The sequence below is a fragment of the Corvus kubaryi genome, unplaced genomic scaffold, assembly GCF_017639235.1.
Source record: "Corvus kubaryi isolate FWS band 111438036 unplaced genomic scaffold, C.kubaryi_AGA036_p1.0 split3-73, whole genome shotgun sequence".
In the NCBI taxonomy this organism is placed as follows: domain Eukaryota; kingdom Metazoa; phylum Chordata; class Aves; order Passeriformes; family Corvidae; genus Corvus; species Corvus kubaryi.
In genome coordinates, this window is record NW_024582091.1 from 40,043,465 (window position 1) to 40,060,999 (window position 17,535).

Here is a 17,535-nt window from a genome sequence, read left to right on the forward strand (position 1 = left end):
TCCTCTCCTCTCCTCTCCTCTCCTCTCCTCTCCTCTCCTCTCCTCTCTTCTTGCCTTTTTCTGCCTCTTTTTTAACCATAACTGTGTGGATGAAAGTAATGTCTTATTATACTAGTTACTGTGTACTCATAGATGTAAACAGAGGATTAATTGCATAAGGACCTTGGTATTGTTGGTCTTTTATGTGCCTATCCACTTAGTGGACTCCCTCACTCCACATGCTGGAGTCCAGCTCCTCTTCAGCACCTGGGGACAGCTGTGTCCACAGGAATATGAGTTAAAGTAGAATGCTGGCCATGGAAATGGTTAAAGTAGCCAGTCCAAGAAGGTAAAACCTTCCTTCCAACAGTAGGTTATCCCAGGTGTCCAAGAGAGAGGCTGTTTTCACTGTGTACTTCTGAGGTAATCCTTTTACAGCAGTAGATGTGCTGTGGTTGGTTGATTGTCAGGATGCACTTTATTCAAAATGTAGTGTTAACTAAGGGACTCCCCCCACCACTCCTTGACACCTGCTTCACCTCATTGCCTCATGCTTAGATATTCACTGGGAGATGAAAGACCTATTTTAAAATCCTTGTTACATTAAATTTAAAGTAAGGATTTAAACTAAATCACATGTCCTAGTCACTGGGTTGACTGGTTATTCTATTTTGAGCTGTCTCCTGATGAAACCCTTAATAAAAATAATCCAATATTTATTGATACAGGCATCCCACGTGAATATCCTGAGCACCCCAACTGCAAAATCAAGCTCCCATTTCTCCTGAATCTTTGGCCCAATGATAATAAATTTATACAAGCTGGAATAGCTTCAGCAGGATGGAGACTGAATCCAAATGGGTATGAACTGCACAGAGATAAAATGAGCCTGGAAATTAGAAGACAGATTCAAACCATCAAAGGAATGAGACTCTAAAATAACCTTTCAATAAACGGGATAATGGGATCAAGCAATCTAAGCAGCTTTCAGCCGAAGGTTGGTCATTTTATGAAATGGTGTACATGACATGACTGTGAGCGTCAGAGGGCACTGGCCTCAGTGGCCCAGCATGTCCTGCACGTGTTGTTATGGATTAGGTGCTGCATGTGAAACAACCTGGCCAGCATCAGGTGGGAGATGCTTCCTGGAGCCTGTGCATGAGAGCGTGCTTCCAGCACCCCGGCAGTGCTGGGACACTGGAAGGAAGGTTCACTGGACAAGCAGCGAGTGAGATGTGTGGATTTAGGCCATCAAAACCCAAGAGCTCAAGAAGCTCTGAGCTGCATGGTTTAGATGGCAGCTGTGTGGGGGCTGTGGCAATCTGTTCCCCAGTGTACAACTGATGTATAATCAGTATATAAACACTGTTTGTGTATTTAAGTGTAACAGCACATTTAAGTGCTGAGTGGGAAGGACGGAACTGTTCCTACAAGGGGCTCCTTTCAGAACAGATGTGTTGGCCCGGTAAGGATGTCATCTGATCCAGCTGGAAGGGAACCAAGTCACTGCTTGATGAGGGCCTAATTTCTTTGACATCTGAAAGAGCTCACTCATAGGACAGGAGTGTGGGGTAAAAGTCTTTGGTAAGTTGTGGAGTTACATCCTGCACATTGTCTAGTATGGGCTACGGGAAAGAGGAAACAAAACATTCAAAGGATGGAAAACCCTGATAATGAATCTCTAAGTGGACTTCTACTAAGCAGTTTTATTTTGGCATCTATTATTGATTACTGTAACTTGGGCCTCTTGTTCTCTATACCTACAGGATGCTCTTTATAACTCAGGTACGATGTAATAGTCCCCATAGCCTAGGTACCATGAGAGTTTCACACAGTTAGGATCCATAGTGCTATTTTACCAAAGCTTGCCTGCAGCCTGTCAGCTGCAGGTTTTGGATTATATTTGCTCATTTAGAACAGTGACATTGACTAATTGTGGAGGTTTAAATTGGTGTTCATAGCAAAAGATGCTTTCTCCCTTTCACCTTCAAAACAACAGATTTTTTTAAGTGATACCATGAAATGATGACATTTCTGTTGTTTATAAGGCTACAAAATCTTGTACTTTCCCCGAAGTGCAGGATTCCACGTGATTTTTAAAAGTTCTAGTCATGTTGGCAGTGACAGGATATCTAATGCTATCTGCTAAATGATGAGTGTTGAGAGTGAAATGAGGTGCCAGTTTTCTCCAGACAGACAGAGGTCCACATTTCCTAACAGAGTATTTTTAGTTTTGGACAGAAAAAAAATTGGTCAAATGGATATAGCTTCTCAAGAAGGTCTTGAGACTCTGGTTTGATGAAGAGTACTCATGTTGCAACTTTCCCCTGGAAGAAGAGATCCACTTCTGGCAACCTAGCCCAGTAAGATTTTTCTGCAGGCTATTAGAGGACACTGTCTTTTCCATCTGCATATTGTTCTGTTCCCCTGTGCTTCTGTCAATGGAAACATAATCATGCCTTCTTCTTTGGGATCTACCACATCTTCCCTTCTGGGTGACAACCTCTCCAGGTTTCATCTGACAGGTCGAGGATATTACAAGTGTAGAAGACTTCCAGAATGAACAGGAGAGTTGTTGTTGTTGGGGTTTTTTTCTGCAAGCTATTCTGTGGTAAATGTTAATGTACAGAGCATAATGATACATTGAAAAATATTAACATTCAAACTAATGATGTACTGAATATGTTGGTTTACCTGAGTCTCCCATGATCTTACATATTGCCTGGAGTGTTATTAGATTAATACTTCTGATGGTTTTTTTGTGCTGCTAGCAAAAAATGATGCAATCTAAAAATGAATTATAGCTGGATGGTAAGAGTAATGCAAAGGTCTAATTCCATTTTCAGTGCGGTTCATTTAATGTATAATAGTTGTAGCAGAATAAAGTCTGGCACCAAGCACATTGCCATTAACTAAAATATTTTACATCCCTAAAGTGCATTTTCTGAAGGTCTTTGCATCTGCAGTGTATAGGATTTACTAAGCAATTCCAAAATTAATATGCAGATTTCTGAAATTTGAGCTTACCACAGTTGTTAGTTTTTTCCTCTGCACCACTTATCTAAGTTAACCATGAGCGCAAAGTTTAAGGGACTACATCTCAGGATTTTCAGTTCATATTTTTTTTCCCTCAGTCTGCATGTCCAAATAAAACACATGGAAAAATAATCCAAACTTTTAAACAAAGTTCTTTTTTATAACAGTTCATGAAGACTGAAGGATTTTGACTGTTGTTTTTAATGACATGTGGAACCTCTGAAGCACTTAACATACATTAATTTGTATTTGACCCTGAGACATTCTATCTAGTCCACCTCTGAGATCAAATAAAAGGTTTTATTGGAAGGAGAGAGGGAAGAAAAGGGTTGCTATTAGAGCATGGTGTTTACTGTACATATCCTTAAATACAAAGAGATGTAATTAAATTATCTTGAAAGTATGGTCAATTTAGTTAGTCTTATTCAGCCAATTGTGTCTTCAGTGAAGCATGAACAACTCTCATTGAACTAAACAGAAATTTCATGTGTTTATCTGAGGACAAGGTTTCACTTTCTCTTTTTCTGCATGCCTGTACAGGATAATAATCAAATTGGAGCTTGCTGCTGGCAGTTAAGCATTTTGATTAACCAGCCTATCATGATAAAGTCAACGGGTCAAATCCTGGCCTTTCTGCCCACAGCAAAGAGAACAACTTTGCAGGCAGATAACCCAGGCGTGGAGAGTTCTGCCCCCAACCAAGGCTGGGGTTCTTTTTGCCCCCCATTCTTGTGCCATTCCTAGTTACTCAGAACCCCTAATTCGACTTCATGCTGCCTTTGTGAACTAAAAAGCTGCAGGTTGTGTAAAAATTAAAATAATGACCACACACATGCTTGCATTCTGTTTTGTTTTAAAGAACGGTTATAAACATCAAAGAAGAACACGACTTGGACCATTTTTTATCTTAGCTGGAAGCCTATAATCTTCAATTTAATATAGTTTCCTTCCTAGTACTTGCACTAAGTCTAGACTTAAACAATCTGACTGGAAAAAAAAAAAGTTTAATGGAAGTTTGATTTTCTGTAATTTCTGGGAGTACAACACTGAGATATCAGCTAAACATCTTTTGAAGATAAGCATCTGCTTCCGTGAAAACTTAATCGCTTACACAAAAATGTTACTCAGGTAACATTTAACCAAAGCCATTCACATAGTCTACAAAAAAATGATTGAAAATGGAACGCTTTCCCAGTATTTTTAGCTATAGATTTTTCAGTGCTCGTCAGAAGCCAAACACACCTGGCATTGCCACACTTCTTTCTGCATTTTGCATGTTTTTAAAGGAAATCACACTTCTGGAATTTTTAAGGTGCTGGAACCACCATTTCAAACAGCCTAACTCCAAAGAACCTAGCTGTCCTTCCCCTATTTTCCCTTAACTGCTTAAACTTTATTAATATCATAATTCAAAATTGTTGGAGCAAAGTATCTATAGAACCTCTCTGCAAACACCAAAACAATGCAAGTAGTTTGTTCTTTAAGATAAGCACGCCATATCAAAGTAAAAAAAAAAATTTCCGCAATACTCCCCACTTTGGAAAATGTATGAATGTGCTTTTTTGAGAGGATAAAAACAATATAGTAAGAGGTAGGTGTTGTAGAAAACATTATTTACTATCTCTCGTAGTGTCTAACTTTCAGGCCACTGGGTCTCAACTGAAAAGTCTCTTTTCCATTAGAAAGCACAGAATTATTTGCACTGATCAAACTAAGAGTGCATAAAACTCTGATTTTATTCTAGCAGAGTTACAGGTCTATAAGGAAGATTTATTAGTGGGTGAATAACTCCCAGACAGCTCTTATCACAGACAGGCATGCAGAACGCAGGAAGCCAAACTAAGCAGAATTCCCTTTACTGAATTTTCAATGATGCCCTTGATTATAGATAGCATTGTTTACTCTCTCTTTTTCCTCCAACTTCCCTCTTCCACTAGTCTCTAATTATATCCCTTTATGACCTGACCAATTAAAGCCTGCTCTTGAATTTGTATTAGAGCTGATGAAAAATTAAAGGCGCAGATGTACTTTGTTCAAGGCCAGGCACACCTCAGCTGAGCTAGCTGCCTGTTAGAAGCCAGACAATACTAATGTTGCACTGACTATTTTTAGCACACTATTAAATAAATATGCTGGAATAACACCACCTGGGAAGCCAAGATGAATACACATTACTTTAATAATAAAGGAGTTTACAATTTTATATTGTGAGGCTAAGCTTACTGATCTGATCTTCAAACTGGTTTAACTTCTTGCTGCCACATTTAGGCTATTGATCATACAAGGGAGAACATCCATTTAACTAAGAATTACTAAATTGCAATAGACTAATAGGAGTTGACTACGTTTTTGTGTAATAAAAGGGAATATAGGTAGCACTAGGATAAATAATGTGTCAGTTGAGAGGAAAATGGCATCTATTTACACACCATTTTAACACTGTTAGATTTTATTAAAAAGGATTCAGTGTACTTGTGGGTACCACTGAAATGTTGCTTTTCTGTCACAATATGTTCTGTAGATTTTATATTTTTATGAACTTAAAATTTAATTTCAGGCAATTGAGTTTCTGGCCATTCTTTATGCAAGTCTGACTCTACAGTGATGTAGTGTTTTTCGAAATATGAAAGATGTTTCTCACTTGACTGTTAAGGAAGCAGGAATTCATATGTTGTCATGCTTTGTTCATTGGACTTCCCCCTATTGTGTTTTCTTTCTCAAATATCTCATCACCTATTTTTCCATTTTATATTTTAGGGAAAAAAATCAACCAACCCAAATAACTACTCAAAAATGAACCCTTGATTTCACTCTAGAGAGTGGTTTAAATGAGAATTTTATGATGATGCTTTCTGTCATTTCACATCGGCTTCTGTGTCTTTTTCCTTGAAATTAGTGAAGCCGTTAAAGTAATCACTTTTCTGATAGACTTGCACTTCCCAACCTGTCCACTTTAATGCACTAGCAAACACTTTAATACTAATCTGAAAACCAAAAACATAAAAGGTTTGACTGTGCAGTTTTGCTTTCTTTTTGGAGCATGACCTATTATGCACAAAGCAAAGTTGGTTAATTTATATTCCTGGGTTGATTTCTGAATTAAAGAAGCAGTGTTGCACTCTGTAGGAATCTGTTCTCTGGTGAAACTGAACTCTGATGAATGAGTGGACATGACAGATAAGTAATTCACCATAATACAATATAAGATGCATGTTTGCATCCTGTAGCCTTCCCCCCCTGAATTCTTTAGCATGACATACAGAAGACAAACATTAGCTATTGGTTCCTGTTGGCAATCCTGACTTCATATTCTTGTCTCATTGCATGAGGACATTAACAGCCTATACACGCAAAAGCAACTCCCTCATGCAGGCTGAAATAGATATTGGGACCAGAATCCACCCTGACAGCCTGGGGGTAGAACTGGAACCCTGCAATGTCTTGCGCTTGCAAATAGCCCTGATTAATTCCTCTATCTCCTTCACATTTTGTCAGAGAACTATCTATCCATCTCTGTGTGCTCGTGTCCTTCTTCACACTGGCTTTTGTTCATTCCTCTCCGTACATCTCTTTTCCTCAAGCTATCTCCTGTTTCCCTCACATCCTCTGAATTCCTACAAACTTCAGTCTTCTCCAGGTCCTTTTACTATTTAGAGAACAGGAAGGTGCCATGTCTTTTCCCCAGCCAGGTGAACAAACACCTCAGTAAGCCACTAGGACCAGCAGAACAGATAAATTTTGATCTCAAGATGCTGTTTTTCCCTCAAGGAGGCCATTAATTTCTTACCAATGACTTAATGATTTAAGTAGGTGACTACTAAATAGTCACCTACTTAAAATAAATATTTAGGAATCCATTGTTTTTGAGACACCTGCCTCTCTCAAATTCAGATTAAATATATTACCTGGTTGAAAAATTAGTGAAGATGTATTGTTGGGAAGATGTGTGGTATGGCTCATAAGCATCATTTCCTTACAGAATCAGATAGTAACGCTGTGTCATCTCCCAAAATATTTACCCTCAGGGATTCAATGAAAGTTATTTACACTAAATTTTAAGAGCACAAAATTGGTCAGATTAACTAAGTGGCAACTGGTGTTTACTATTCAGATGGAAAGTTTAGCGCGTTAACAGTCAAACTCTTCTCAAGCAAAAATGATTACAAATGGTTAATCAGATGGGACTCCTACACATATTTAAAACTGCAGTCAACAAATGATTGCACTAAAATATCACATCTCAGAGCTGATGGGGATTACAGCACTAGGCAGAATCACTGTGAAATTCAAAACAGTTCAAAGGCAAAGAAGAAAAAAATAAAACAAAAAAAAAGCTTACTTGCATTTAACGCTATTCCATAGGCAACCATCTTGTGAAATGTGATGTTTTTGTCAAGCTGTCTCCTCAGTGCTCCTCCACAGTACTTGGTGAAAAAGCAGAACTTGTTTTATAACATTCCTATTGGTGTTTACAACTCACATTTTGGAGAGGAGAAGAGTTCAATACATTTGAAAATGGAATGCTGAAGGAATTCATTGGAAGCTTTGGGTTAGTTTTGGGGCTCAGGTACTTTTCTGAGTGACACTCCAGGGTTTCTGAAGCTATTCAGCCTATATAGGGGCTCAAAAAAGGGTTTGATAAAGCTCTGCTACACTTAGCTGTGATTTGTAAGTGGTTTATCTGAGCTGACATGAACTTATTTGCTGGTATAAGGACACCAGGCTGGGCCACCACTGCCTTGCAAGCTTAGCTTTAGCTGCATGAGCACATCTGAAGTGCTGGCAAAGCCAGCTTGCAATGAAAACATTTTGTCTGCTTTCAGGAAATGCACACCCCAGGAGGGTGAAGCTGTCTAGACCTCAGGTGGCTGCATGCTGATGTGTTACTGAGCTGTGCTCCCATTATTGGAAGGGCTCGGCAGTGGTGCGCTCACGGCCAGCTGGGTGCCCCTGCGCAGAGCCAGCCTGGGGCCAGGGGCCGGCTGCACTGAGCCAAAACCAACATGCTCTGCTGGAACCCAGACAGCACTCATGGACAGAATTCAGTCTCTGAGCGGTGGTGTGGGTGTCTGGATTGCTCACATGATGTGGCATGGTGCCATGACAAAGATGCTGGCATGTATCCACGTTGTTTCCCAGCTAATAAGTCTTCCAAAAATCTGGAGTACCACAGGGTGCGATGTCAATACACGGCACCTCCTTGGAGAGTCACAGGATCCAGCCTGGTGCTGGCCATGCTGGAGCCAGTCAAGTTGCTCTGTACCATGCTCCTCAAGAGCAGAATATTGTCCAGAAGAGCAAAATATTATCTGTGAGAAGAGTTCCATTTCTCTGAGTTCTTACTCAGCATCTAAGTGGGCATGCATATATTCTGTGCTAATTCACAAACTGATTCAGATGGCCAAGACGTCTTTTCTTTTCTTTTTGTGAAAGTACAACTCCTGAACTCAAAAAATTAAATGTGTTCATTCCTAGCCTAAGAACTGCTTAACATCTAAGCCTAAAAATCAAGGAAACAAAAAAAAGGCAGAACTGAAACAAGAACCAGCTTACTATAAAAAAACTGTATCTTTCTATTTCTAAATTCCTGTTGTTCTTGGAGTCATGAAGTGATCAGTGATTTTTTACCCAAACATGTGGCATTGGAATTGGTCTGACTATAATAATTCAATGCAAGTTGAAGTTTTAGCTAATAGAGCTAATGCCTTAAGTACTTCCTATTCATGATTCCAAGGTTCATGTAAACACCTCTGAGCAGATGACCACTGTTACAAAAATGCATTTACCTTGAATGAGGACCTGAATGGTGGCCATTCAGACAGAAGTGTTTAAACATGTTCGTTATTATCTTTTGAACATTTTACTTCTTCAATTTTCACTTTGCAGCTACAGAGAATACACATGATGGATATGAATTTTCTCCATTTGGCCAAGTCGTATTATTATGTCCCTTTTTTCTGTAGCTTCTCACTTTTCTCTTCATGACACCATGCTATGCAGCAGCTGCCAAAATCAGTGTTGCATTTAGAGCACTGTGTTAAACAAGTCATTTGTTTCTCTTCAGTCATGAATACTGACAATTTAAATGGTAATAACTAGGCAATAGTGTACAGGCTTCTCTATCAAAAATTAAAATTCCTTGGAAAATGTTTGATATGGATAATACTGCTGAACTACGGAAATAAAAAAGAGGATAATATGGCTATTTGAGAAATGGTACTTACAATGCTTGCTCCTCTTAAGAATGAAATAAGGTTTCTACAGACTGGTAACAGGATTAGCATGCAGTTAAAATTAAGGCACGTTGCAGAAGCTCTTGCCCAAGCCAGGGTTGACTGTACATACAACAGCATAAAGAAATTAAATTACAAGCTTGGTATAGGAAGAGCAAAAGAGAGAAAATACTATATTAATATAATACTCTTATATGGGAAAATTACTGTTGAAGCATCAAAAGTTTTATGAAGGAGGTAAATAAAATCAGACTATGAATACATTCTTCTTGCGAAGCCCTTTAACAATCAATCTCATACTTACTCCCAGCATAATCCGTGTATAAATGTAAGCATTGTCATCTTCATACCAGTGGAAGGTATCAATAAACAAATACAAGTTCAGTCCCAGCCACACCAGCTACAAAGCAGAGAGGCTACAGATTAGTGCCATTTATAGTATTTTTTAATGCATATAAAACTAGTTATGGTTATAGTTTTAAGAGAATCTGAGAGATGTTTCAAACTCTCAGTGTGCAATGCAGTTCTTGATCACAGATGATAGAAATCAAAAATCCTACTGGAATGAGGCTATCTTTTAGCAAATGCAGGGTTACAGTCCTACCCCCAGATCCCCAGCAGAAGATAAAAATGATGTTTGCTGTGTCATGTTAAACTTCTTCTTAAGCACAGACCTGCTCTCTAAAAAGGCAGTAAATGCTACCATGAAAAAAATCACAGAAATTGAGGGAATTAGGAGCTAAGAAAATTCCTTTCTCTGCTCTCCATACACAATCCACCAAACTGTCTGAAAAAGAATTCAGAATATAATATCAATTAGAATTGAAAACCCCTGCTCCCTTTATCTGAGGACTAAAGTACGTGGACTTAAAAATAATTAAAAATAAAACACTAAGACTTTAAATTGTTTTCAAGACTAGTTATAAAAAGGCTGCTGAATATTTTATAGCAAGTTTTACATTAAGCTGGGGAGTATTACTGTAAGCAAACATTAAAATGTCTTTTAAACAACCTTAAAATATTTATATATATCCAATTAGATTTTTTAATGCTAAAAATACTCACTAATAACAGCACTGAGAGTTTTTCATTCAAAATCCAGCATCCCATCCTGAGTGCCTCTTCCTATGCTAGCAGCAGCTGACTCTTGCCTTTCAGTGTAACCTGAGTTCTCTGTCCATTCCTTGAGCTTTTCTACTAACTCCTTTTGTCTTTAGTTTTTAATAAGCACCTAGTGGGAGCATGAGTTCTCTCTAGGAATTTTCTAATTAAAGACTGCCTGACAAGAACAGATCGCCCAAGTGACATGTCTCATGATCTCTGTAAATAAAATGCTGGTCCTTGTCCAGTCCTTTCTCTCTCAGAGTCATTTCTCAGCAAATGAGAGATGCTGTCATTAAATTGGCCTTTTGTATTTGGGTATGCATGTATTTGGGTGGGGGTTTTTTGCTTTGTTTTTGTCGTTTGAACAGGGTGCAACATTTCTTCAAGATTTGTCTTGTAATTCAGTTGCAAACAGCAGCATCCCTTATGTATGTATAATATGGGAGCATGTCCTGGTGAGGGCACTGCATTTACCCTTGGTTCCCCTTGCCAGAAGCTGTGCAAATTCTGCTTGTAGTAATCTCATTCTTTCTCTAGTAAAACGATTTCCTTAAGGCTTTCCTGACTAGCCTGTGAAGGAGACCTTTCTGTGAAAAAATAACTGAAAATATCTTAAAGTTGAAATGCTATCAAGCTCAGCTACTTTTTAAACCAGTGCTAATGGTCGTTAATATGAGCTAGGGGAACCATGAGAATGTTGTTACAAATGCTTTGAATGTGAACATTTACAAGGGATTTGCCTTGAGCTTTGTTTTTCTTGGATGATAAAATGAAGTATTGTTTAACAAACTTTATGACAAACCATGTGCAGTAATTGGCCACTGTCCATTATGTAACTTGATATAGGCTGTCCCCCCAACCAGCCCCTTTATAGTAGCTTTGGTAATGCAGGAGCTAACAAGATAGTGAATCTTGATGTATTTTTCAGAGGTCAAAAGATGAGGAAATAAGGGAGAAGGGAAGAAGAATGTGCAGATGGTAAAAAGAAATACTAGTAAGGTCAGATGCCAATTTTAACTACTTAAAAAAAAAAGGAAGGAGAGAAAATCCACTATCTGGATTAGCTGTACTTCAAAGGGAAATGCAGCCCTGCGATGTTCGGCTTTGAAGTTCAGCCGATCCAGACAGCAATTTTCTAAACTGAGTTAAAACTGGCATCTGAAATGGATTTTTTTTTCAGAGTACAGCAGATTCATATGCTGGTTTAGGCTCCAAAATTTGTCTGGATCAGCAGCTGTACTTCAAAGCAGCACATCTCAGTACAGCATTTGACTTTGAAGTGCATGTGGTCCAGATGCCAGTCCTCTTAAAGGAGCCAATGAATCAACTGCACTTTAACTTTTGTCTGTTGAAAGAGCTATGTTTTTTCTCATATATAATGGTAATGTGTGTGGTCTCAAATATGGTATCTATCAATAAAAATATAAAGTTAACAGAAAAGCTCTTTATTTCTTCGTTTTGTACAAAGGAACTGGTCAACATCATTTTATTATACTGATTTGCAGTGATCTCATCCAATTTCTAGCACAAACTATTCAGACAAGACTCAGGAAAGGACATTTTGTTGATTAAAGATGTAATGCTTTTCCATTTTGGTTTTTTTTATCATTATCATGAGCTACAACTGTCCTAAAAAGATATAGAAAAAGGATGAAAAGGGGTTCATTCTAGCAGTTGGGTAGAAAGCAGTGCTGGCCGTGCTGAGTTCCCATGCAAGAGACAAGCAACACTGTCATTAGCTTAAAAGGTCAGTTTTTGCATGGAAAGAGGTTTATGAGGTGCTGAATTCTTCCATGTAAGTATCTTAGCATTAATGTCAATGTTTGTATCAATTACTGCTACAGACCTCAATCACAGTTAGTTCTATTCTATTTGACAGCAACCTCTATCTGACGTTGTTAGTAATTTTTTCAAAGTACTTTTGAACAGTGCTTACCCTTTGCAAGACAAATTAATTATTAGCATGAGACTGCATACATATACCTATACATATTTCATTTTGCTAGGCTATCCTATTTTTACTATTAGATATGCATGCCTTGTTTCTCAAAGGCAAAGTCATTTCAGTTGGCTCTGAACTCTGCCCTAGCCCTTTTGTAATTTTCCTGTGTGCTTGACTTTATGTCTGTTACTAACCTGGATGAACTTTATAAGCCTCACTGTGCTACTTATAGAGATGGATATAGGTAAACAAGTGATCCAGAGAGTCAGAGTGCTTTAAGTTTTCAGACCATTTAATTGCTCGCTGTATCAGAGGATATGCTTTGTATTAAGAGTGCAGAAAGTGGTGTCAATGAAGTGTTCTCTAATTTTTACATTATCTCCACATAACATTTCCCAAAAATGTTCAAGAAGTGGAAGGCAGATTTGTCTCTGATGGATGAAGAAGCTGAGCAAAATATTGGATAATCCATTCGCTTTTGTGAAGAGAGAAACTGCTGAAGTTAATTAAAGGTCAAACCCTTTCTTTTTGTTTTGTTTGGGTTTTGTGTGTGTGGTTTTTTGTGGGTTTTGTTTGTTTGTTTGTTTGTTTTTCCCTATAAAGACAGCTTTGAGGGAACAGAGGCCAAGGTTCATCTTTGGTTTATTCTGCAGTGCTCTGATTCTAGCTTTACAAAAGAACACTGAATTTCCATAAACAGTGGCTGAGTGACTAGTAGCATTAAAAACCAGCTATATAATTTTTAGAGATTTTCTTATACTGGGGCTTTATTTTTTATATTTAACTGCCTCATTAATGTTAATGGATTTTTTTTTTTCTTTTATGAACTGTACTCACATTATGGATGGGGGAACTGTTTTGCAGTTTGAGAACATTCATAAAATTCCCAGAGCTCTAAAAGACTAATGTAATTCCAGCCTTGTCAGTGCCAAAGATTCAAAAATCATCAGATTGTTCTAAAATTTATGAATGTAAAAAATAGAGTGTGCAGTTTGGGGGACAGTGCTGAAACTTCAAGGGCATCTGTCTTCCCATTTACAGCTTTTTGTCAGTAAGTGTGTTTATTTTTTAATAAAATATTAAAAATCTTGGCCCTAAAAGTGGGCTTGAGCAACAACAAAAAAATGCAGTTATCAAAACACTTGTGATGCAGCTGGCAGAATTAACAAGGGTATAGCAAAGTATTGACTACATCCACAAAATCAGTCACAAGGCACAAAATCCACAATTCATCACAAGGCACAAAATTGAGAGAAAAACTTCTATTTCTGTTCAGAAAATAACAACAAAGTTTCATAACCCCTTTAAAAAGAAGAAGAAAAGAGTTCTGGTTGTAGGTCCAGCTCCTCTTGAACTTCATAAGCCAGTGCAAAAAAACAGTTCCTGTCGCTCTGCTAGCAGACCTGATACTGGTATTAGGGATATCTCAACTGATGGGCAGTGCCAGAATCTGGAATTGTAGTGTACACCAGTGATGCCTGCAGAGTCAAGAGGAGGAGTCAATAGCATGGCAAAATGCAAAGGGTCTCGGATCAAAATCCAAAATCATCTTGGAGGCTGTAAGGGAGTTTGTCACTGACTGGTGTGGGAACAACTATTTTTTCTGCCTAAAACAGTGCTCAGCACCCTGTTTGCAGACTCTGGCTCTTTTCTCAAGCCAATAGAAATGTTTATCAATGAGAAACCTAACAACTCTGTCTTGGGAGATAACCAGTTCCCAGCCAAACAACATTAATATTTGATTCCAGACCTTTTCACTCTCAAGGGACTCTTTTATTTCCATACTCACACTGTAATCAAAATATATTCAGGAGCAATTTCAGATGTTCAGAAGCTATTTGTTTCAGTAAGTGCCAAAATCTCCCAGCTCTTGACTGCGCATCTCCAGAAATACAGTATTATACCTTCCTAATTACATGTGCAAAATTCTAGTTTTCCCACAAGAGCTGTTTTCCACCTTAATAAAAGGAAACAATCCTTCAAGGCAGCTAAAATCTTGTACAAATACATGTGTCCACAGGTTACCCAGAAGAATTTTCCTCTTAACTATTTTGTAGGCAGCCAGCTGTGGAAAACAGTTTAAGGATGAGTTGAGAAAAGGGAAGAACAAGGAGCAGGAGGAAAAAGGGATCACTAGCATCCATGATTCACCTCCCCCAGAGCCAGGGCATCACTGACACAATGGAGGAAGTATTGAGAGAGACTCCATATGGATATAAAAGGGTTGTTCAGGTTGCACATCAACACACAACCAATTCCTTATTACTACTGCTCATACATCACCCTCTCCATGCTCTCTAGGGCTGGTCAGATCAATGTTGAGACATGGCGACAAAGGATATGGAAAAGCTGAGATGCTCAGACCCTTTTTCATGTAAATTTTTACTGGTAAAACTGCCTTTCAGTTATTCCAGGCCCCTGAGGCAAGCTGGAAAGTCTAGAGCATAGAAGGTGTACTTTTGGTGAAGGAGAATCAGGTTAGGGAACATTTGAGCCAACTGGGCATAGGCAAGTCTGTGGAACCTGATGGAACATGCTCAAGAGTGCTGAGCTGGCTGATGTCACTGTGAGAACACTCAATCATCTTTGAAAGGTCAAAGCCACTGGGGGAGCTCGTGAGGGCTGAAAGAGAGCAAGTGTCATTTCTGTCTTTAAGAAGGGCAAGAAGGGGCATCTGGGGAACCTGAAGTAGTCAGTGTCAGCTCAGGCTCGAGGAAGGTGATGAACCAAATCTACCTGGAAATCATTTTCAGACACCTGAAGGACAAGATGAGTACAGTCAGCATGACATTACAACGAGCTGGGTTCTCAGGGCATGAAAGATGTGTACTTAGTGGAATGAGTCCAGTCAAGGCCACAACAATGATTAAAGGACTGGAGCATCCGCCACAGGGGAGAAGCTGAGGGACTGTTCAGCCTGGAGAAAGAAGAGCAGACTCAGGGGGATCTTGTTAATATGTATAAATACCTGATGGGAAGGCCCAAAGAAAATGGAGGCAGACTCTTCTCAGCCATACTCGGAATCAGAGGCAATGGGCACAAACTGGAACACAGGAGGTTCTGCCTGATCATCAGGAAACTCTTACTGTGATGGCAACTGGAACAGATTGCCCAAAGAGGTTATGGAATTCCCCTCCTTGGAGAAACTCAAAAACTATCTGAACACAGCCCCAGGCAACCTGGTGTAGAGGATCCAGCTCTGAGCTCTGAGAAGGGAGGTTGGACAGGAAGATTTCCAGTGGTCCCTTCCAATGTCAGATATTTTGGATGTCTGAAATTTCCATTCAGTTTACAGAACAAAGTGAAGGGAGCTTTCTGAAGTTTCTTACCCTAGACTATGCGCATATTTAATTTAACTAAATTAATTTGTCTTTTGTTAAAATTTTAATGAAGAAGTTATTAGATTAGTCTGATTTTATTTCTGGCTCTAATTCAGGACTTTGTGATCCCATTAGCAGCCCATTTTTATGAGGAGGATATGTTTTGAAGTGCTAGATTGAATATTTTCAGTGGAATATTTTATAGCATTTTTGGTTGATGCAGTCTTAAATTTTTCACTGGACACGCCAAAAATATTAAGAAGGACTCATAGGTATTTAAGAGACTTCCTATACCTTTAAAATGAACAGCAATGTCACAAATAAAGACTTCAATTGAATTAATATAAGGACTTGTGTGTAGGTATGTTTTTATGACTGTGTGCTACAAATAATTTTTCAGAAAAACACATCATCATGCAAATTCCTTATTTGCATAGTAGTAAAATTACCAGAGTTGATAAAACGATATGTTATCTGAATGGTTTTCAGTGAATGATTTCTCATCGTTAAGACTTTATATTCTTTCCTAAATTCATTCCGAGATTATTATTAAACCCTATTTCATATTAAATTAAAAATGAAATACAGTTTGCCTAGCATAGGAGCATTAAAAGGTCACTCCTATGTACTCCTTGGTGTCAGTAATCATATGCACATGCAGGAAAAATAACAATACGTACAAGCTTCCCAGATGGCTCTTCACAAGTGTGCACAGAACAGAGGTCAAGAGCTAAGAGTGCACCTAGTTGAAAGCATTTTTCTAGGATGTTCAAAGTGGAAATTGTATTTTAAAGTAATTATAGCCCATCATTCTTAAAACTGCAGTATAGCAATATGTAAAAGCATAAGCTGTAAGTGTTCTGGACTCATTTCTCTGCCACTAAAATGTTATTTGCTTCTATTACCTGAAATTCAAATAAGTCAGTGGCACTGTCTATAAAGTATCTCTCTGTTGTGAGAAGAAGCTGTGAAGAGGCATAGGCAGGGATGTGTAATAAGGATTGGATACATGAAGAAGAGGTGAAGAAACGATGAACAAAGACAAAATGGGAGGATGATATATTTTAAAAGTATTTTCAAAGTTTAAGCAACAAAGCTCTTGTAAGCGAAGGTTTCCGACTGATGCCTTTCTCCTTTCAACATTTTCTCCCCACATATTTCTCCCCTATCCTAAAACTATTCTAAAAGCAGTCTAAGTTTTTGCAACTAATAATTAGTCCTATGCCAGACTTCTCCAGTGTCTCATGCCAATGGGCCAAGTAAGTAAGAAGCCTTGCAATTTGTGACACATTTGATTTAACTTGTTATGGACAAAGGAACAAATAAAGTTTTAGGATAAAAGGCTTAGTGGCTGCACATGTTTACTTTGTCCTTGCATTTGAACTTTGAGTGGTTCCTTCTAATAAGACCTCGATTTCATTCATTGACACCTGTAATGGAGTCATTCCCAATCCGTAGGGGCATAATGCTAAGCATGGAGAAGGAAGCAGCAGACAGCTCATGCTCTTTTCTCACCTCCCTTCCCCTTTGGGCATGGTGTGGGGACTTCCTCCTCCTATCCGCAACATATGCAAGCTGGCCATGCTTTGTTAAGAAAGCAACATAAGCAGCAAAATCAGCTCCCATCTCCTCCAGCCAGGCAGTGACCAGCAGTGTTCCCTGCTGCTGCAGCACCACCAAAGCACTACCCCACTTCCCTGGCCCCATGGCCTTACCCCACCCACACCTGCTCTCCACAGGCATCACCCCTCACCAAGATTCCAGGAAGTCAGCTCTTACATCATCTTGCTCCAAATTTAGATTAACATTGCAAGTGCTTCAAGGCTTTGAGATGCCTGCAATTTTTGTGGAACTGTAAATTTGCCTTATTGTAAGTATGAACATAAAGGTAATGGCAAGGACATGATGATTATAGTATTTA

General features: G+C 38.7%; 1 protein-coding gene across 1 annotated transcript in view; it reads right to left on the reverse strand.

Moving 5' to 3' along the window:
* The window catches only part of NOX3 (NADPH oxidase 3), a 47,683-nt gene extending 30,362 nt beyond the window's left edge, over positions 1 to 17,321 (reverse strand). The window contains exons 1-4 of the mRNA XM_042016661.1: positions 17,130 to 17,321; positions 9,553 to 9,648; positions 9,240 to 9,350; positions 7,355 to 7,439 (exon numbers count right to left, since the gene is read on the reverse strand). Coding sequence (XP_041872595.1) covers positions 7,355 to 7,439; positions 9,240 to 9,350; positions 9,553 to 9,648; positions 17,130 to 17,321 — 484 coding nt within the window. The remainder of the gene's footprint in view (positions 1 to 7,354; positions 7,440 to 9,239; positions 9,351 to 9,552; positions 9,649 to 17,129) is intronic.
* Positions 17,322 to 17,535: the final 214 nt, after the last annotated feature.